A 19,939-nucleotide genomic window follows, 5' to 3' on the forward strand; every position below is an offset into this window, starting at 1 on the left:
GATCAAACTTTGAAACCCAGCTTCCCGTCCTTGAACTCGAACACATCTTCCCACTTTTCCCCGATGTCAACCTCATCGCCAGAAATGGTTATGCCCATTTCAGCTGCTGCCAACTCAACGTCACGCACGACCTCATCCACGGTACTATACTGTTCATTCCAAGCACCGAACAGGACATGTCCCAGTCTAGCTCTCTCTAGCTGCTGGAAAATCTTGCGCCGTTCTCTCTCACGCATGATCTCGGACAAATCTGGCGCATCTTCAATCGTGTGGCCTCCTTCCATAGGATACGTAGGTTCCCATAGTCCACCACGAGGCCCACGACGCGATGGCGATATAGCAGTGAAGTCGTTCGTCATAAGCCGCCAGACGAAAGTGGCCCAATAGAAGCTAAAGTGCGGGTGTACGGTTAGTCCTGTTATGTGCGTGGAATATGGTTCGCCAATACTCACAGGTCTGCCTTTACATTTCCTGATGAAACTCCGTGCTCGGGAGTGTCATCAAAAGGACCATCATATATCATGTCATCTCCTACCCACTCACCGTCGCTCCAGTTATAGTCCGATGCCATGTTATCCGGATCACATGGTTCTGGTAAACCGGACTCTTGTCGTATTGCTTTCGAACATTCGGCAGCATCTTTCCAGAACTCGTCCTCGATCTCTGTTGCAGTGGCGCTGATGAATCCACCCACTGCGAGCGAGAAGTCCGGGCGTATCCACACGAGTTGCGATGAGAAGAACCCAATGACCATGGATCTAGCATGCATGAACCGGAAGGCGGAGAGTGCCTGTATCGCCCATCGGTAATACAGCGATAGCATGATCTTATCGTCGTGCGACATCGTTTGCGCTACCACAGGCACTGTCATCGCAGGCACTTCAACCCTCTTGAGTTGGCCTGGTACCAGCTTCTCAACGACTACACCATCACCCGAAGTGCTGTATAGCGCACCGATATACCTAAAAGATTGAGCGCGGCCAAATACACCAGCAGAGTCCTACGTACCGAACAATCCGTGGGTGTGGTCCACCGAGGAGCTCGTACGCCTTTCGCAAGCGCTTGATGGGCCAGCCATGCCTCGATCTGGGGTCTGGATATTCGCCGTTGTCTTCATCGCAGATGGGGGTGAATATGATGACTTTGTCTGTGTCTTGGTGTTGTACGCAGTCCGCAGCCTCAAACAAGCTCTCGTACCAAATGGTGGGATTCGCTTCGGCAGGGACAAGCTGGCCGTTACGCACATACGGGTATCGATTCGGGCCATCATAAGGACGCTCTGGCTTCGAAGACTCGGGTGAGTTGGTTGATGAAAATATGGAGCCCATGACAGTTTGCTGGTGATGGAGTTGTTAGAGTCTGCGCTATGAGAATGCTGGTAAAAGTTATGGGTCTAGCAACCAGATATATGCGGTTTCAATGGGAACACTCGCGTCCCCAACATTGCGAGTAAACTGTAGTCGTGTAAATTGCGATGCATCATAGGTTAGTCTGGGGTGGCACGACAGCGACGCGGGAAGAAGGGGCGACCCGAAAGAGAAGGATCTGCGCTTAGTACAGAGATACCTGCTTGGCACATATAAAACCAACAAAGACCACTAGGCACCCGCTCAAGCCATTGTAACAGAATTACTCATGCTACAAAGTATGGAAAGAAGCAGGACTGGATTTGATGTGATGAGAAAAAATTCTCAATCACCTCGCCGGCCCCTCCAACGTATTCCGTCGACTAGGCATCCTCGGATCCCTCTTCCCCATCGTAACTTCAAGAGCCTGGATCAGAGCAGTTCCATCATACCTAACAAAGTTCTCGCCCTCATGCTTCTTCCCATACACGCGAATGGGTTCAATACCAATACTCTTAAGCTCGTCTCGATCGACTGCCGGCGTCCCTGGCCCTTGGAGATGGATGATGTGCGTGACATACTTCTTGTATTGGCTTTTATCCAGAGGACCAAATACGCTTTTGGAATCCTCGCATGCCTTGGCGATAGCGGCTATGAAGTCAAGGGCGGAGTAGGGGTTAGATGACGGCCCGGTCTCGCGATCGATGGTCGAATTGAGGATGAGAATTTTGTAGCGGATTGCGGGGTTGCTGATGGCTTCGCCGATACCTTTGAGAACCAATGAAGGGATGATGGATGTGTAGAGCGAGCCGATGCTGTATATGACAGCCTGCGCGTCGTTCAATGCATTGAGGACCGTTGGGTTCGCGGAAAGCCGGATCTCTTGGCCATAGGGATTGATGTACCAAAGCCTTTCAATTCTGGCTGGCAGCTCCTCTTCATCCGCTTTAGAGAAAGTGATGTACTGCTTTCGAAGAGTCGGTAAAGATCCGGGTAAATTGGCATCCTCGATCCGATCGTGCTGTTCGGTCTCGTCGATTGTTGGTGCACCTCCCGATACCAGAGCTGTCGATATGGAAGGGTGTGAGATGGAGTTCTGGCCGGTGATGGTGTCGCCGTTTGCGAGGCTGACTGAGATGTGATGTGTAAAGTTGGTGTTGATCGCGGGTAAGACGGATGTGTGACTGGGTACAGAACATATGCTGGAGAGTAGGTAGATGGCTGACTCAAACGAGCCAGTGAAGAGTCGAGCGCTGTAACTGTCAGCTTCGAGAATTTTGATGCCGGTAGGTGCGCTGAAGAGGATACGCTATGATAAACGTGACAGAGACAATGAAATCGGGATTTGATCAATCACATGGATGGGGAAAAGCGCAATGCTGTAGTGCATCAATTACATACCCTGTAAGAAACAAGTTACCGATACTCGCACCTGAGAAGTCAAAACTCGATGAGGGCCGGCGACGCTTGACGATCTCGTATGCGACAACATTGAGTATCGATCGTATGAGCTCTTTCTTCGCTGTCGAGATATTCGTCCAGAGGGCATGCTCAGCCTCTACAATCTGCAGCCATTCATCTCGAGCTGAAGATCGTTCTTTGGGCAATCTGTGGTTGAAGAAGGTCTTGATAGCTGCTTTCTCGCTGTCATCGTGATCGGGGTCATCCGGGATTAGGCGGACAAGACGACCTAGAAAGGTTAACATCTAGATCATTGTTCTCAAAGAACATTCTCGTACTTCTCACATCACCGATACCTGCAAACGTCAGTGTTGTGTCATTCCTGCCTCAGACGGCGCATACCTGGTCCTCCGAAGACACGTATCAACTCAGACGAGCTGCCGCCGTTATCACTGATAGGGATGACATAGCTCAGCGGGCATCTCTTGTCTTCTCTGACTTTTTTGAACACATCGACTAGATTGTTCGCAGCGCTTCCGCCTGAGAACACAACGATGCCTTTGCTTTTGAGGTTGCCGTTGGACATCGGCGAAGACGGCGTTACGTGGTCGCCGTTAGGCGAAAGAAAGTTCTCGGCAGACATGGCAAGATGCGTGCAACGATGGTTGACCACATGGGTCGTGGCGCGGGTTTATCAAGTCATGGTGATGTTGACAGGGTGTTCGCAAAGGTGGATGCTCTTCCGTGAGCTCAGAATAGCAGAGGCAAGAGTCATGCACTAATCCATTAGGGTGTCACGCGTTACGCGACTAGGCAATATGTCGCATTTTGAGCACAAATTGGCCTAGGTGTTTGATGGAGATTTTGCATTTGTAGTTGATTTGAAATGGAATTTGTACAGAACGAGTCGCCAGCCAAGATGTGGTAGAAGGCTACTCTCCACGCATCCAACCCCGTCGATATTGCGTGCCCATATTCGCTCATCATGGGCGCTGGAAGTAGCGCATGATAGTCTCAGTCCCATTGTAGTTGAAATGACGCTCTGGACAAATGTGCGATGCCCAGTCCCAGCTTCCCCTACCCCTCACACCACAGTCTCTTGCCATTGCAGGCCATGATCGCCTAAGAGGTACCAGCGGCCTCCTCGCGCTCCTTCCTCCGCGCTCGCTTCTCGAGTAGAGCGTCTCGTCGGTCGGCTAGGAGGCGGAATTGTCGGTTCTCAACGCCAGTGAGCCAGTAGCCGAAGCTGCCACCGGCGCCGGCGTAGAGGGGGTAGACCCAGAGGGATTCCTTGTTGAAGAGCGGGCGCATCTCAATGCCGAGTTGCCATAGTCGGGCGGCAACGCCTGGTATATGTCGTCAGTAGAGGCCCTTGGGGTATGCGCGGGCGATTGCAGACATACCGAAACCGCTCCAGAAGAGGATCTTGTGGACCATGGTGAGCGGGTGTAGTTGTGGATGTTATGTCGGTGTAGAAGACTCCTTCTGTGCTGCAGCGGCAATCGGGGCGGGTGTCGTGAGGGCGCGTTGTCACCGCTGTACCAGTACTGGGTTTCTGGGCTGCGATGCTCCATCGTCAAGCTCCGGGAACGCCAAGAACGAACCACCCACGCGGATGCGGAACCAAGGTCCGCCGACCTCACCTCCGCGACAATGCCGCTTTCGCGCCTCTCCTGATATTGTCGCTCACTTTTTAGCTTTCGCTCTACAATCGATTCACTATTCATTCTGAGCTGGTGCACCAGTCTAGCCCCCTACGTCATTTGCTGCTCGCCAGCCTTTCCCACCCCCGTCTCCATGCGCCGGGCCGCGACACAAACGACACAAAACGACAGATCGCAATCACGTAAACTCAACCATGGCGGAAGTTGGCCGCAAGCGCCCAAGTGAAAGCGATGGCGCTGCGACTATGCGCAAAAAGTTGAGGCCATCGGAACTCCCGCTTTCCCAGGCGAAGCGATCGGCCATCGACAGCCTGGTGCACATGTTCCGTAAGAAGGGCGCATACGACGACATACGCAGAGACTTGATGAAGCAATATGTGTCAGGAGTAGGTGGCCAACGATTGATTATCGTTATATGCTAGGCTAACCTTCGCGTGCCAGCCTGCTAAGGATGAATTGCAAGCTGCTCTTAAGGAGCTCGTCGACCGCGAAACCGACCATAATCCCTCGCTGCTGTCCAAGGATCCCCGAATGGCGACTACACTTATAGAAGGCGCGGGCGAGCGCAGCGACATATACGGCAACATTATGAACACGGTCAATACTCTGCTGGACAAACTGATTGACGAGCATGGCGTACCGAAAATGCGCGAGTACCGCATTGCCGAGATAGGCGCTGAGGCGGCTGCAGAAGAGGAGAAGCGAGGCAGTAAGAGCGAAGAGGAATGGGCCAAAGAAGCAGACGCTCGTCGAGAGAAGCGTGAGGCCCGGAGAGAAAAGGAGTTGGAGGCTGAGCGTGAGAGAGAACGTGAGGAGAGGGCAAAGAAGGAAGAGCGCAAGCGCCGCGAGAAGGAAGAGGACGAAGCCCGTGAGAAGGCGCGACAAGAGGAGAAGGAGCGCAGGCGCAAGGAGCGTGAAGAGCGCGACAAGGAAGACGAAGAGCGCCGACGCAAGGACCGAGAGAGAATTGACAAAGAGAGAGAAGAGGAGCGTCTACGCCGCGAGAAGGAGCGAGAGGAGCATGAGAAGAGCCGAGAAGCCCGTCTCAAGAAGATCCGCGAAGAAGACGCTGAGCGAGAGCGCCGTCTTCAAGAGGAGCATGACCGAGATCGCGGTGGTCGCCATCGCAGTGGTCGCGGCCGTAGCAGGACTCCCGATCGTGAAAGGGACCGGCGTGGACGAGACAGGAGCAGGCGAAGGAGCAGGTCAAAGACCAGGTCGCCTGAACGCCGTCTGTCGATCAAGCCTGAAGACATCAAAGTTGACGATGAGACGGCATTGGAGCTCCTGCTACAGGAAAGTGCGGAAATGAAAAAGTCACGACAACGCAGGCCTCTGCTTCCGCGATCAGAATCACTGGAACCACCTATGCGAAAAGCTCAACCTCCCAAGTCGCTCGTTCCCCGCGATCCCGTGCAGGCTCGACTGGCCAGGCTTGACAGCAGATCTGAAAGGTCACCTAGCAAAGACGCAAAGTCCCCCGCTCCAGGCACGCCAAATGCGGCTGCGAAGGACGAAGATACCGCTATGACAGATGCCCCATCAGCAACAGACGCGGACAAGGGCCGATGGGATGGCAAGCGACCTGAATTGCCTTCAAAGCGTGGCAGATCTCCCAGTGTCGCGCGCAGCACGAGGGAGCGTAGCAGAAACCGATCGCAGTCCCGCGGAAGTCGGTACGACAGGCGTGGCTCACGTTTCGAAGACGACCGCCGTTCCCGACGCGAGGATGATAGACATTCCTACCGGCCCTCAAACGACGGTAGACGACGCGATCGCGACGACCGAGATGAGAAGCCGTCCCGTCGCGAGAGTCGCAGCCGCTCACGAGAGACTCACACCAGCCGCCGCAAGTCACGTTATGAAACGCGCAGTCCGTCGCCTCCCCGAGAGGAGCGTCGCAGAGACAGAGAACGTTCCCGCTCACGAGGCGGCCGTCGTGAGCGCGAGAGATCGCCTGCATCCGGGCGCCGCCGTCGCTCCAGAAGCCCCGAGAACATCGACCGTTATGTACCCGGTGGCGGTGGAGGTACTGGCAGTGGCAGTGCGAGGAAGCGCGAAGACAGCCGTGACCGCAAGCGCGATGATAGTCGGCCTCGCAAGCGAGATGATAGCCGTGATCGTGCGCGTGGCTACAGGGCTCGAGACTATGACCGCTGGGATGGCGGTAGAGACCGTGGTAGTAGGCGGTTGGAGTCTGATTGCTACCAACCTGGCGGTGCTCCCGCTGCTGAGGCCGAGGATAAAGATCGAGAGCGCGAGCGCAAGCCTAGAGAGAGGAGTCGTGAGCGCAGCAGAGATAGGGGACGTGATGATAGGGATAGACGTAGGCGGAGGAGCCGCAGTGCAAGGAGCCGTAGCCGGGACCGACGTCGCTGATCGGTTGGGAGGGTTTTCTTCTAGGATGTATGATTATTGGTAGGCATTTAATGTGCGACTTGCAGCACGTGTGCAGAGTGTGTCTTGGAGATATGCTACCACCAAAATACATGGGGTCGCGAAATGCTTTCGCTCAACGGCGAGCCTGTGTTCAACACCTCAGGTAGCATATGTGGTGAAGTGGCAGCGAATATCGACGGTATTACTGCAATTAGTGCTTTTGGCCATACATCCAAGGAAAGCCTTCTCTCTCCTATCCCCTTCATCACATCATCCCCAATTCCTCGCCGTCCTCCCCTCATTATCACTCAGAGTGTCCACCTCATCCACCATCGTCTCAACAAACTTACCTTCCTCTGCTACCGGCACATCGTCATCATCATCAGCTTCCCACATCACAATCCTCTTCCGCTTCTCCCTCAGCAATCTTACCTTTTTCTCTCTCCTCGGCGACTCAGACCCAGTGTCAGACACAAGTGACGGCGAAGGAGACACCGGCCTACTCTGACAGCTACTCCTCAACGCGCTTTTCGATCCCGGAAGAAGACACCTCTCTCGACTCGGCGTAGGCGGCCGACTACCCACTGTAACAACAGGAATGGGGTGTTCGGTTAAACCCGAATCTTCTCGCTCAACAATCGGCGTCGCAGGCTCATCTTCCACAACCAACACCTCATCCCCAAACTCCCTCTCCCACTTCTCCTTCTGCCAATCGCGCATGAAACCTGGGTTGATACTCAACCACTTCCTACCCGCATCTGCAACACCGTCGGGCGTTGGCATGCCCTCTACATGCCAATACAGAAGATACGTGTAGCTTCCTGCGTTCCAGCGTAGACCCGTGAAGTCTTCGACTAGTAAGCCAGTAGTTACGTACCATTCTACATTCTTGACTTGCAGAGCAGCGAAGGCTTCCGGATCGCCGATGCGGAAGCGCGCGTTGGGTGGCAGGGTCCAGCGGAAAGAGAGGGGTTGAGGTTCATGAAGTGATTTGGCGCGGTTGCGAAGGGAGGTAGGGACAGTTTTGAGGAGTTTGTCGGTTGGGGGTTGGTTGGCTGGGCCGTGGGGGATGCGGGAGTCTGTCTGGGGCGCGAGAAAGGCTTTGACGGATGATGAGGTGCTGGGGTCTAGGGCGTGGCGTCGTGAGCGGGGGGTGGAACTTATAAAGTCTGAGCATGAGTCTTCGTCCACCATCTCTAGTGCACTGCCTTCTCGTCGGAGTGCGATCGATGCATCTGCTAGTAAACCCAACGTGAAGGTACCCGTTGGAAAGGTGTCGTCGGGGTCGAATGCATGGTCCAAACGGCTTTCTGTCAAGGCTCCTCGGCTGACTTCTGGGATATTTGGGTTGTTACCGCAGACCACGAGCTCACCAGTGACTGTACGCATCAGAGGATGAGCTGCTTTCGACTCTTCTCGAAGATCGGCTTTTGTGAAAAGGACAGCAGATAACAATAGCAATTAACGAGGTAATGTCAAAACAATGAGCAATGGCGCAATAGATAAGGTTGTAGAGTTATTGCGGTGAGACTGAACTTTTACCTTGTTCATGAGACTGCTGTGAAGGGCTGGTATGGAGACGGAAGGCCTGGGTGGCTAACTGATTTTCTACATATTGAAGACTACGCTGCTGATAACTCATGATCTTCATAAAGATGACTTCAATGTCGCAGGTAGACAGGGAGTCGTGTGATACGGCTTTAGTATATCAAGCTGGCGGTATTGATTACCCGGATTCCTCTGTCCCAACGACGTTCGTGAATGTATCGTGGCGTGGGCCGTATCAATTCGCGGTTGAAGTGAAAGCACCACTATATTGAAGCTGCCATTGAATCGACTGTCCAGGAATTGACGATATCGGGCCTTTGATGATACTTGGCGTGAGTGATGCGAGGTCAGGTCGGTAGACAGAAGCAGGGACAGTGCCAAGACGGATAGGCGAGACAATCCCGGTAAGACGTGCAGTGGCGTACAGGCTTGGGGCGTCGCTGGGTCACGTATCTCGTCCATTGCGCGTGCGACTCCTTCCGTATTGGCTGACCGGCCTGCTGCCTTCCCTTCGACGTCCTTCTCTTTTCACTCGCGGCTGCCCTTGGCCACACGCTCCTTCACATCTGCACCGGCCCGCCGCGTTTCATCCCCCGTTTTTTCTTCTGCATACAACCCTGCTTTCACCTAGAAACTTTAACTTGGCGCTGCCGTCATGTTCGTCCCCGGAAAACCCAAGATCAAAACGAGAACCGTCCTCGTCAAGAAGGCGCCCGCCCCCACAGCGAACCCCTCACCATCGCCGCACGCGAGACCCGGCAACGGCACACGCAGCTACAGCGCATCCGGCCCGCCAACGAACCGATACCAGTCCACGCCGCGCTCGCAAACAGTCTCGCGGGAACCCGCGCGCAAGTCGGTTTCCGTGTCGCGTGTCGAGACCAACAAGCGTAAAGGCACCGACACGCCGCAATGGGCCAGCAGCGATGAGTCGAGCGAGGATGAGGATACCAGTCGGCTCGGCGTCAAGCGAAGGAAGACGCGGCCAGCGAGTAGTAGCACTGAGCCTATGAGTCTGAACCGCGCACTCGAGCCGGACTTGAAGCGACGTATACGGATAGTAGAGCCTGATGCCAAGGCGAAACCGAATGGCGTCAACGGCACATCGAATGGAACTGCGAACGGCACATCAAATGGCGCGTCGGATATGATGAAGATGGCGCAAGAGAACGCCGCATTTAGAAGGAAAAAGGCCGTGTCGGGGAAGAGCATTCTGAAGCACGGCTTCGAGATGACAAAAGACGATGGGGCGAAAGCCTACAAGTCCGCATTCCCCGGTAGCGAGAAGAAGTTCACCGTCGAACTCCAGTACCCCAGCCTGTCACGTCCCGAAAAGTTCGAGGCAGTAGCCCGGAAAGAGGTGGACGAGGAGTACAGTCCACTGGAAGACATCTACTTCAGCATAGAAGAAATCATCCAGCACTACCTCCCGCCCGATCTCGCCAACGAGCTCTCCTCCGACGCCGAAGGCACCGTCCGCCTCCTCAAGCGCGCCGTAACCAAAGATGACCCCGAACTCTTCAAGCAAGAACTCGCCAAGTTCAACAAGCTCATCAAAGACCAATACGCCAACGGCACGATACCCCGCATCCTCGACGAAATGCACGCCATCCCCCTCAGCCTCGTCAAACGCATCACCGCCCAAAGCTACAACCGCATCGTCTCCCCCCACGCACACCGCCTCCGCAAAGTCGAAGGCAAAGAAACAACCTACGGCGAACTCCTAACCCCCTTTGTCCACAAAATCTTCGCGCAAACCGGCCTAAACTCCACCCACACCTTCGTCGACCTCGGCTCCGGCGTCGGCAACGTCGTCCTCCAGTCCGCCCTCCAAACCGGCGCCGAAAGCTGGGGCATCGAAAAAATGAAGCTCGCCGCCTCGCTCGGCACAGAACAAGCCTCTGAACTCAAAGCGCGGGCGAAGCTGTGGAACATAGCACTCCCCCGCATCGAGCTCATCGAAGGCGATTTCCTCGAAAGCCCTGAAATCGACGCTGTCCTCCGCCGCGCTGACGTTGTGCTGGTCAACAACAAGGTGTTTGGCGAGACGCTGAATAATCTGCTGTTGCAGAAGTTTCTCGATTTGAAACAGGGCTGTAAAGTCGTTAGTCTGGAGAGTTTTGGCGGCGGTGCGAAACAGGGGGTTAGGAATGAACAGAGTATTGCTGGGCTTTTTGATGAGGAGAGGTTTGAGAGTGGGACGAATAGCGTTAGTTGGGCGGGGGAGAGCGTCGAGTATTTTATTGCTACGAAGGCGCGTTGAGGCGGGCTGGCGAATTGATTGGAGACGGTTGGTGATTTTGTATCATATAAGGTGATTAGAGGATATGGGTTTTTGGAGATGTTATCCTGGATTTCTAGCGTAGAGCTGGATGGGAGGAATGGTAGGATGAGCGATTGAGCATGGCACACTTGGCGTTTGATTTAACATCAATACCCCTCGATATCTTCTCTTTCAGTAGGTATTTCAGATCAGAATCCATAAACATATACGCATTCCATACTTTTCGATTCGTAGTCACACACTCCAAATATGGCAACTGCAAGCGCACTACGACCCGGCATACACGCCAAGTGATGTTCTTCAAAATTTGTATCGTCGTATTATATATACCGAAGGATAGTAAAGAGCAATAATCCGCTCCGTGTATGTATGCTAAAACATTACCCAGTCGCCCATCCCACCAAACACCAACACCGTATATGCACATCCATCCCCCTTTCCAACTACAAACTCAAACTGCAAATCCATCCACCGTATATATAAATCATAAAGGAGCGTGTATCGGGTATCTTCCAAACCAATCGAACCGAACAAGAAAAAGGAGCGACGTCGCTAATATACAAACGAAGTAGTAAAAAAACCCTGAAAATGCAAAGCAGTCGTGTTTCTCGTTATATATACCCTTTTTTCCATCTTCATTCTCTTACGCAACAGAGGAGTTGGCGACCTGATCTAAAAGAACAAAGCCATAGCGCCCAAGCCCACAGCCCCAGCAAACGGCACGCCATTCACGCCCGCCGCACCCGTCTGCACACTCGGCTGCTCCGTCGAATCCCCACCATCACCTCCACTCGCCTGCGTCGCCTGGATGGGGTCCACAAACGTATAACTCGTCATCGTGCTCGGCCTCCCCTCCGCATCCGTCGTCGTAATCAACTTGATGCTGCTAACGAGCCCACCACCAGGCGTGTACGTAGTCAAGAACGTGCTTCCCGCCTCATCCGTCGCAGTCTGTACTTCACCGGCGGTAGGCGCGTAGTCAGCCGCAGACGTAGTAACGGTTGTGCGGCCTGCGGAATCGGTGGTTGTGCGGATTACGGCGGGGCGGTTCTCGGTTTGGGTGACGGTGCTGCCTTGGGAGTTTGTGCGGACGAGGGTTACGGGGACGGAGGCGGTTACTTCGGAGAGGACGCGTGTGGTGCGGACGACGGTTGTGCCATCTTGCGTTATGGTGGCTTCGACGGGGATGATGGCGGGGCGTTGAGTCGTGGTTTGGCGGACGGTCGTGGTGGCTTGTTGGGTTGTGGTTTGTTGTTGCGTGTTGGTGACGGTGGAGGGGGGTGCGTCGTCGGAGGGTTGCTGGGACTGTTGGGGCTGTTCTGTTTGTTGAGTTTGTTGGGTTTGTTGAGTCTGCTGCTGTGTTTGGGTCTGTACTTGGGTGACTGTGGTGCCCTGTTGTGTCTGGACCTGCGTTACGGTGGTCTCGACTGCTGGTGGAGGAGCTTCGCTCGCCTGCGATGAAGGCGCGTCCTCGGTTGTCTGTTGTGGGGTTGAAGCCTCAGTGGCGGAAGCCGTGCCATTGCCCGGCGCCTGCCTCTTCTTCAAGTCGTTGACAGCGTCGACAATGAGCTTTGTAGCGAGCGCTGGGTTGTTCTCGTGGACATGTTCGACGCCGCGGTGGTGCGACTCAAACACGCCATTCTTGAAGTCCTTCAGTCCGCTCAATGCTGCTTGTAGAGATTCCTCTGGCAGCGCGTTCAACAAGTCCTGGAACGCTTCCTGTGCAGTCGCGTAGATGGTCTTTGGGTGGTCGTCTCGCTTGTTTGGTGAAGCAGCAACGGCAGTGCTGAACAATGGCAGGGCCAGAACGGCCAGCTGGCAGAAGGAACGCATCGTAGTGGAATCGGCGTGCGGAACGAAAGCGAAGGTGAATTCTCAGCGAAGAAGAACAGAAACTGCGACAAGCGTATTAGCAGATCGTCATGACTGCAATCAAGGTCGTAAATTGTGTACAAGAAAAAGAACTACAAAGCGCAATGGGCTGATGTGATTGCGAAGACGTCGCGGACTGGAGAGCAGGCTTACACAGAATCTGTCGCTTCCGAGTGGCTGGGTTGCAGGTGTCTGACGCCACAGCCCGATAATCGATAGCCTGTAGACTCCTCAAGTGCTGATGTTCAACGTTCCCGTTTCTTTTTGCCGACTCAGAAAAGAAAGCGAGCGTAATTATTCGTTTGGCCGTTCGGAGTGATCTCAACAACGAGTGTGGTCTTCGCAAGAGTCAGTCGAAACAAGCGGAGTCGTGGACCGTAAAGTCGGTAAAAAAAGGCGTTGGAAGCGTGTGATAGTGATGAGGAGAAACGGCAGATCAGTCCTTAAGGCAGAAGGCGATACGGTCACTGTACGAGTTGAGCACCAAGCATCTTTGGGTAAGGCGCTGCTGATACAGGTGCCGCTAGGTGCGTCTTACTTGACAGAAACACGAGGTTTGGACCCGCTGTTTGTCATGGATCCCATCGTCACTTTCGCCTCTTGACCACGCCCTAAACGAGCCAAGCTTCAGCATCCCGATTTTCCGCTGAAGATCATGCTCCAGTGCTCTCCACTGAACTGGCAGTTGGAACTATTGCAGTGCATCTAGTTCTAGTCAATGTTCGCGCACGCCGAGTCCCAAACATCTTCACACCAGCCCTTCCTGTCGCAGCGCAACCGATCAATACTCCAGACAATTGTGCCATCGAAACCTCGGCCTTGAAACACGAACCAAAAAAAGTTGGCACGTAAACCTCGGGGTCGGTATATGCAACACCCCCTGCAAACGCAGAAACGGTAGGAGCCTGGAGCCCTTTCCGCGCCAGTGGCCTCGCTTGGTCGCAAGCCAGAACGTCATGCATGGACCGAGCCACCGGCGAGACGAATTGGAACGTTCAACCCGATGATAGCTTGCCCGCGGTCCGCCGGGGGACCAAGTGTTGCTCTGTTCGCATATTGAAACCCTGCTCAGGCTCTCACGGAGCACTCGACGTATTGGTAGTCGCTGCGATGTGTGCATTGCAATGGCATCGTCATCGCAATCTTCCACTTCCAATTCTTGGTCCAGAAGTATTGCCTGTGGAATTGAGATTTGCTTTTCGCAATCACCATCATCTCCTCGTGTTCAAAGCGAGACGTGCTCTCACACCTCCTCGTGTCTCTCACCTTTTGATCCACTGGTGAAGCTTGTCTAACGCACTTCAACTCCGCTCCGCTGCCGTCCAGTCCCGGGCTAGCCAGCCAGCCAGCGTTCCAATCATTGCCTGTCTGGAATTAAAAATAGCCCACGCCTACTGCGCGCTGCGCATTGCAAATGGAGCTAGTAGATCAGCAACATCAAAACGCGCACTGCAAGACTCGATTTACGGTGGCCTAGATGCATCTCACTGGTGGGGATACTGGATATGCAACGACGCAGACGCACCATCTAGACATGTCGGCACATCGCACTATGAGTGTATGTCGCCACGACGCTATAGCTATTTGTGCTCATGTTGAGGGATTGATGTGGACGCGGACTTCGGCAGAGACGGCAGCGCGGTCGTTGGACGGCGTCGGTACTCGACTACTCAACATGTAACGTTGCTTTTTCTACCGTACTAATCAAAGTGTGGGGTATCTTGCAATACAGCTACCGTACTCTTTAGCTGTTATGTATACGCTGTGTTGCCCAACATGTTCTATATTGATCAGAATTGCTTTTCCCTTCTTTCACGACATTTTGCATGATTTGAAGCTCTGGCACAAGTACGCAGTGAATCATGAAGAATGAGAATGAATTATCATTGATATGTGCCACAACGCTATGCATCATCGCAACGCTCAGAGAATGCTCGCTAGCACGCTTCATCGTTTCATGGCAAATATGCCGTATGCAAAATCTCCCATGCCACATACACTTTTTTCTTCGGCCCATCATAGACTGCCAAGGGTGCTGTGCACTACTCTACCCATCAAGCTCAATCCATGAACACCCTGAACTCCTACATCTCCTTCCGAACTCATGCTCGTACGTCATTGAGGTCGACAGCGACCACCGCGGTCTCTAAGGCGCTGGCTCGCCTCTTGCGACGAACGAGGGCGACGACGACTGACCATCAGATGGCGCTGCATCAGAATTTGTCTCCCGGTTGACCGTCTGAGGAGTGACAGTAGTAGTCGAGTTGGAGGAAGAGTGAAGAGGCCCCGAAGGTGTTGACACTGGCTGAACAGGTTCCGAGATACTTGTTGAGGCCTCGGGTTGGGTCGCTGCACCAGCTTCTACCTGCTGCGTACTGTCGACATTTAGAGGTGATGGTGCTTTAGCGAATGGCTGCACAGGAGGCGTTGTAGTGACGGGTGACTTGGAATTCCTGTCCGGAGATCGCGCAACTGATCGGGGTTCAGTCAGTGCAGCTGGGAGATCTGTCCGCAGAGCCATGGCAGGACTCATCCTGGGCTTCGGGCTTCCCGGCGTAGGTACATTCGGGGGTGTTGGACTCATCCCGGTAGGCGTGACGTCGCTGGATTTGTCTGCTTTAGGTTGAGGCTCCTCCACCGGTGGTGGTACATCTGGTGCTCGTCCTCGAACGGCGAAGGATTCTGTTGAATTCATCATGTTCTGGGGAGAAGGGAGATGACTAGAGCTGCCCGGTGGACTCTTGGCTCTTTCTCTCCGATCTAAACGCTCTTTATGATCCTGTCGGCGCTTATGGAACCAGTCGAATGCACCTTTCTTGTCGGATCTGTCGTGATCAGGGGGACTGCTGCCGAATAGCATCGACGTTTCAGAGCCGTGATTCGACTCGTACTGCCCACTTCGGCGCCCTCCTCCTGTCCATCCAGAACTGCTGGCGAACGAGCTCATACTCTTGTCGGCGCCAGGTACTGAACCGTGGAGATCTGTCTGACTTGCTGTCGGCGTTGCCTTGCTTTCTCCTCGCCTGTGGCCTTTCCAAAAACTGCGCTTCTCCTCTCTTGGTTGGTCTTCCAGTTGCTCGTTCTCCGAGTATTCTGTTGCTGTCGAATGAGATCTGAAACTAGCAGAAGGCGACATGCTAGGTTTGAGGGTGTTCCCGGAAGCCCGCGAAGAGCCTGTGTCTTGCAAAACCTCTCTAGAGCTGTTTGCGTGCGACTGACCATGGGCAAAGGGAAGCGAGGGTGGCTGCAGTGGCGAAGGAGGTCCGTGAGAGAATTGACCACCAAACCCTGAATCGCTGCCACCAAGAGAGTGCGTAGAGCTATGCGTGCTCTGGCTGATACTGTTCGGCAGCCTCTTCTTCTGAAGCTTGTTCGGTTTCCGTCCGTCTTTCGGTTCCTTGGACTCGTTTGGAGGGGATGCCGCGACCTTGGCTAGAATTTGGGTAAACGTACGAACAGCAGGAGTCATCTCAATTGACGGACCTGAGTCGACAGGCCCTTCCAAAAACTCTGACCGCTCACGTGTTGGCGTGTGGCGAGGACTACGCTGAGGACTACGTGGACCTGGAGTGGTGGACCTTGAAGGTAACAGGTTCTGGGCCGACTGGGCGACGACGTTCGGAGTAGTGGGCTGACTCGGTGGGATGACGCCCGGAGACGGCAGAGGGAACCCGCCTGGCATGTTGTGGGTGGCAGGTGTGACCGCGGGTCTATTCTGCGCAGGATCTGCCGGTTGCATAGCCATGCCCTGTTGGGGGAAGGGTTGGTATGGGACCGGCATCTCGATCTTGTTCGGTGGCATGGTCAGCGCACGTTGTGGCGGTGGCAGTTCCTGATCGGCAGGCTGTGTGGCTGGTATTTGCTCCGCTGCGGGTGCGACCGACTGTGGGGCTTCCTTCGTTCGTATAGGCAACTCCATCTCCTGCTGTGGGGCAACATTCTCAGGAACATCAGCAATATCTGGAGGCATGGGAGACGAAAGAGGGCTCTTGGTCTCTTCAGGGCCGATTTGCTTTGCAGCAGGGAAGCGGGGACTCCCAAGCCCCGGGGAGCGCTTTGAGGGCAGCGTATTGCTTCGATGCACTCCAGATGTCGTGGTCGAGACAAATGATGGTGCAATTGGGCTGGGAACAGCGGGCGAGTGTCGTGAACGCTTCGAAGACGTGGATACATTCCTGCGGACGCCGCCATACATGCGAAGGCTTTCTGCACCAGCGCTCGAAGTGGTCGAAGCCGATCGCCCAATGCCGGAACTATTGCGAGGTGTGGTGGGTGTCCTTGCCTGTGGGGTAGAAGGCCCGCTTTCAATGTGCTTAACGGTACCTTCATCGACAGCTGTGCCTTCCATACCAATTAAGAAGTGATCCTGGTTGTCGATGAGAAAGATGAGCACGTCCTGGCTCAGACGATAATCTTGTGGAGACATATCGTGCTGCGGATGTGAGAGCAGTCCGGGCTGGAAGATGGCAGCCAAATTGGATGTTGTCATCTTGTTAACATCAGCCTTGGCGGCAAAGACTGCGAGCAAATCTAGGATGTACAGCAGCAATTGCCGGTTCAAAGACGGCAACGCCTTAATCTGATGTTGATATATGCGCACAGCCGCATCGGGATCGAAGCCTCCGACTGAGGGTTGCTGTCCTTCACTGGCGCCTACTGCCTCAGCCTGATGGCCTTTGAGCGGATTCCGGAACGGGTCATAATGTTGCAGCGGTATTATAGGCTCCGGGAGATTGTTGAAGTAGCGGCGCAGAATATTGGCGGCGTCATGTACAGTATAGCCGGACCAATCCAGACCTTTTCCATAGCGGGGTGGGGTGTCAAAGGCCGTCCGGAGTTCCTTGATGCGCTTCTCGGAGCCTGCTAATCGGAAGATGCCTTCTACGTCGGTTGCTGTGCGCTGTTAACAGCTGATGGGTGATGGGATTAGCTTCACTGACCCTTTTCCTTCAGAAAGACACCGCATTTGGCGACCACTATTGGGACGTAACCATAGATGTAGCTTTCGCCGTGCTCGTTGAATAGCGAAATAGCGACGTTGGCATAGGGTATGCTTTGTATGAGGGGTACACCAAAGATGCCAGGGAGGGCGGGTTCTACGTGCGGCCACAACAGTCAGTGATTGTTCGCGACAAGAAGAGGCGGGGAGCTGCAGGCACAGTCGCAGCGCATTGCTGGGCTTCAGCCGCCAACGAGGCTGAACTCGCGGACTCGACATGTGAAAATGCTGGCAGTGGTGTCGTACCTTTCTCGTCCTCCTTTTTCGCGGGGCGCTTGCTAAACTGCCTCCACCACGACGTCAAGTCTCGACGCGACGAGGCAGGTTCTGGTGTCGCGAACGGGGCGGGCTGGGGCTCGCCATTGCGCACGCGCGGCGTGTTGGGGTTGGTGTGGGTGCCTGCGGGAGCCATGGCAGGCGGTGGTGTGGAGAGCGTCGCGCTCTGGGTATGTAATATGGCAGGCGTGGTGTCCAGGTACAGGTGGGCCCGAAGTGGGCAGGCGGCAGCTGTCTGGGGGCCGCTATGTGACGTCGGAGGGTAGCGAGTCGAGGAAGCGAGGTAGCGAGCGTGCGCGAGATGTCAGCGGGGTCGTGACGGCGTTCGTGTAGGCGGATCCTGCAATATTGACGTCTTCCTTGGTGGAGAGCAGAGCGAGCGAGCTGCTGGCGCGAGACTGGGTCTAGGACGCGACGGGCGGTTAGGGGTACAGGTACAGCTGCAGGATGTCGTCGGAGGGTTCAGCGGCCTGGTCGGGCGCAATATCGAGGCGCGCCTGAAACTGTGGCTCGAGGCGACTTGGGCCTGCAGGGTCGGCGTCTGGAGAGGGCAATGATCGCAGTCGGGGCGAGGCAGTCGAGTGGCAGCCCGCTGCTCGACTGACGAAGAGCAGCAGGTTAGCGGCCGTGATGTGTGGCTGCGGGCCAATTGTGAGCATCCAAGGAAGACGGCACGGCGTCGCCTGACTGACAGACACAAACGCGAGGCTTGATGCCCCTCGACGGCAAAATACAGCGACGATCAATACGGGTAGCGGATGCAGCTGGTATTAAGAGGCGATGTTATTGTGTTATTATTTTGCTATGCTGGAGTCGGTTCCAATAATAACGACCGTCTTGGCGGGAAAGGTACAGGTCAGGTACTGGTACGGCCATGCAGCGGGAGCCACACAATATTGGTGCGACAAGACATCAATGATGAAAGACGACGCATCCATTGCCACATTCTGTCCCAAGTGCCTTCCCAGATCTGTCCCAGAATTGACCCGCTGAATGCGGCTGCCGTGAAGTCTCCACGCCTGCTTCCCGTGGTTCGGTGACTGGAGAGCGTGGACGGGCCGCCTGGTGGCCTAGCTCGCGTCTACACTTTTGGGTGCAGGCTCGTCAGCACAGCATCCAGACAACCACCCGACGTCATACCAAATTTCCGCGTCGAGCCACCCTTCCGTAAACAATAATCCTGCCACCACACACGACCGGGCATCATGGAGTCGTATGTACTTGCCCCAATTGGCATCACAATAACTAATCGCATGTAGACTCACAGCATCTGAGCAGCGCGAGCTGCAGTCGCGCATGGAGAAGAAGCAGATGAAGGAATTCATGAACGTACGACATCCGCATTCTGTCCTGCACGACCATAATACTGACCATCTCAGATGTACTCCAACCTCGTCCAGCAATGCTTCGACCACTGCGTCAACGGCTTCGAGAGCAAGTCCCTCACCTCGCGCGAAGAGAGCTGCGTTATGCGATGCGTCGACAAGCACATGAAGGGCTCCCAGCGATTAGGCGACCGCTTCCAAGAACAAAACGCTGCCATGGCACAACAAGGTGGCATGGGCGGAAGATAAAATTCTGCGAGATGAGCGTACGTCGTTAGCTATGAGCCGGTAGCAGGCTCGGCGGCGGCGGTGGCTATTTCATGTTATTTGGATCACGACATCTGTACAATAGAAATGATTTCTGGAATCTGGCTGGGAGCGGGCTATGATCTATGGCCTTGGTCAAGCAAGCTACAACCTTGCACTCAAAATTAACAAGCGCTCAGTTGCCGCTGTCACATGTCTCCGCTTAATGCCTATCTGGGACGAAATGTGCGGTGAATGTGTTTGCAGATGGCTAGCCGGTTTGTACGCGTGCAAATCGAGTCGCAGCTGACAAGCTAAAGACGCCCAAATCCCGATACTAGCTGTTCACAGCCGCGAACGTCGTCATGAGAGTGCCACGAAACACCAGTTCGGCCCTTCTAAGATACGGTGTTGTGGCGCACCACTTTGCGTGCACTATGGGCAATCTTGAAGGAATCCAGACGCGGCCAATCAAGCGCGCACAGGTCTACGAAGACATCGAGGCTGTACTGTGTGCGCTCGTGCAATCTCCACGATGATCGCCTTTAGCGGTGGCTGTGCTGCATCTCCCAAGCCCTTGGCTGCCAGCCTATGACGCA

General features: G+C 54.6%; 9 protein-coding genes across 9 annotated transcripts; 3 read left to right on the plus strand and 6 right to left on the minus strand.

The window, feature by feature from the left end:
• Positions 1-2: 2 nt before the first annotated feature.
• Positions 3-1,328, minus strand: J4E88_000045 (uncharacterized protein; the record flags this gene model as incomplete). Its single annotated transcript, XM_049393726.1, has 3 exons — positions 3-415; positions 544-962; positions 1,009-1,328. The coding sequence occupies 3 exons, from the start codon at positions 1,326-1,328 to the stop codon at positions 3-5; spliced, it is 1,152 nt and encodes a 383-aa protein (XP_049259555.1).
• A 367-nt stretch (positions 1,329-1,695) lies between these two features.
• On the minus strand, positions 1,696-3,390 carry J4E88_000046 (uncharacterized protein; the record flags this gene model as incomplete). The annotated part of the gene is made up of 4 exons (XM_049393727.1): positions 1,696-2,599; positions 2,748-3,036; positions 3,086-3,103; positions 3,150-3,390. The coding sequence occupies 4 exons, from the start codon at positions 3,388-3,390 to the stop codon at positions 1,696-1,698; spliced, it is 1,452 nt and encodes a 483-aa protein (XP_049259556.1).
• A 479-nt stretch (positions 3,391-3,869) lies between these two features.
• On the minus strand, positions 3,870-4,184 carry J4E88_000047 (uncharacterized protein; the record flags this gene model as incomplete). Its single annotated transcript, XM_049393728.1, has 2 exons — positions 3,870-4,093; positions 4,151-4,184. The coding sequence occupies 2 exons, from the start codon at positions 4,182-4,184 to the stop codon at positions 3,870-3,872; spliced, it is 258 nt and encodes an 85-aa protein (XP_049259557.1).
• A 421-nt stretch (positions 4,185-4,605) lies between these two features.
• On the plus strand, positions 4,606-6,790 carry J4E88_000048 (uncharacterized protein; the record flags this gene model as incomplete). The annotated part of the gene is made up of 2 exons (XM_049393729.1): positions 4,606-4,797; positions 4,853-6,790. The coding sequence occupies 2 exons, from the start codon at positions 4,606-4,608 to the stop codon at positions 6,788-6,790; spliced, it is 2,130 nt and encodes a 709-aa protein (XP_049259558.1).
• A 270-nt stretch (positions 6,791-7,060) lies between these two features.
• On the minus strand, positions 7,061-8,179 carry J4E88_000049 (uncharacterized protein; the record flags this gene model as incomplete). The annotated part of the gene is made up of 1 exon (XM_049393730.1): positions 7,061-8,179. The coding sequence occupies one exon, from the start codon at positions 8,177-8,179 to the stop codon at positions 7,061-7,063; it is 1,119 nt and encodes a 372-aa protein (XP_049259559.1).
• Positions 8,180-8,993: 814 nt separating this feature from the next.
• Positions 8,994-10,601, plus strand: J4E88_000050 (uncharacterized protein; the record flags this gene model as incomplete). Its single annotated transcript, XM_049393731.1, has 1 exon — positions 8,994-10,601. One exon carries the CDS (start codon positions 8,994-8,996, stop codon positions 10,599-10,601), a length of 1,608 nt encoding a protein of 535 aa, XP_049259560.1.
• A 693-nt stretch (positions 10,602-11,294) lies between these two features.
• Positions 11,295-12,455, minus strand: J4E88_000051 (uncharacterized protein; the record flags this gene model as incomplete). The annotated part of the gene is made up of 1 exon (XM_049393732.1): positions 11,295-12,455. The coding sequence occupies one exon, from the start codon at positions 12,453-12,455 to the stop codon at positions 11,295-11,297; it is 1,161 nt and encodes a 386-aa protein (XP_049259561.1).
• Positions 12,456-14,640: 2,185 nt separating this feature from the next.
• On the minus strand, positions 14,641-17,905 carry J4E88_000052 (uncharacterized protein; the record flags this gene model as incomplete). The annotated part of the gene is made up of 3 exons (XM_049393733.1): positions 14,641-17,387; positions 17,435-17,590; positions 17,740-17,905. 3 exons carry the CDS (start codon positions 17,903-17,905, stop codon positions 14,641-14,643), a joined length of 3,069 nt encoding a protein of 1,022 aa, XP_049259562.1.
• Positions 17,906-18,974: 1,069 nt separating this feature from the next.
• TIM9 (protein transporter tim9) lies at positions 18,975-19,343 on the plus strand (the record flags this gene model as incomplete). Its single annotated transcript, XM_049393734.1, has 3 exons — positions 18,975-18,982; positions 19,029-19,098; positions 19,149-19,343. The coding sequence occupies 3 exons, from the start codon at positions 18,975-18,977 to the stop codon at positions 19,341-19,343; spliced, it is 273 nt and encodes a 90-aa protein (XP_049259563.1).
• Between the last annotated feature and the right edge of the window lie 596 nt (positions 19,344-19,939).

The sequence above is a fragment of the Alternaria novae-zelandiae genome (genome assembly GCF_023758075.1).
Source record: "Alternaria novae-zelandiae strain BMP 2774 chromosome Unknown scaffold_1, whole genome shotgun sequence".
Classification (NCBI taxonomy): domain Eukaryota; kingdom Fungi; phylum Ascomycota; class Dothideomycetes; order Pleosporales; family Pleosporaceae; genus Alternaria; species Alternaria novae-zelandiae.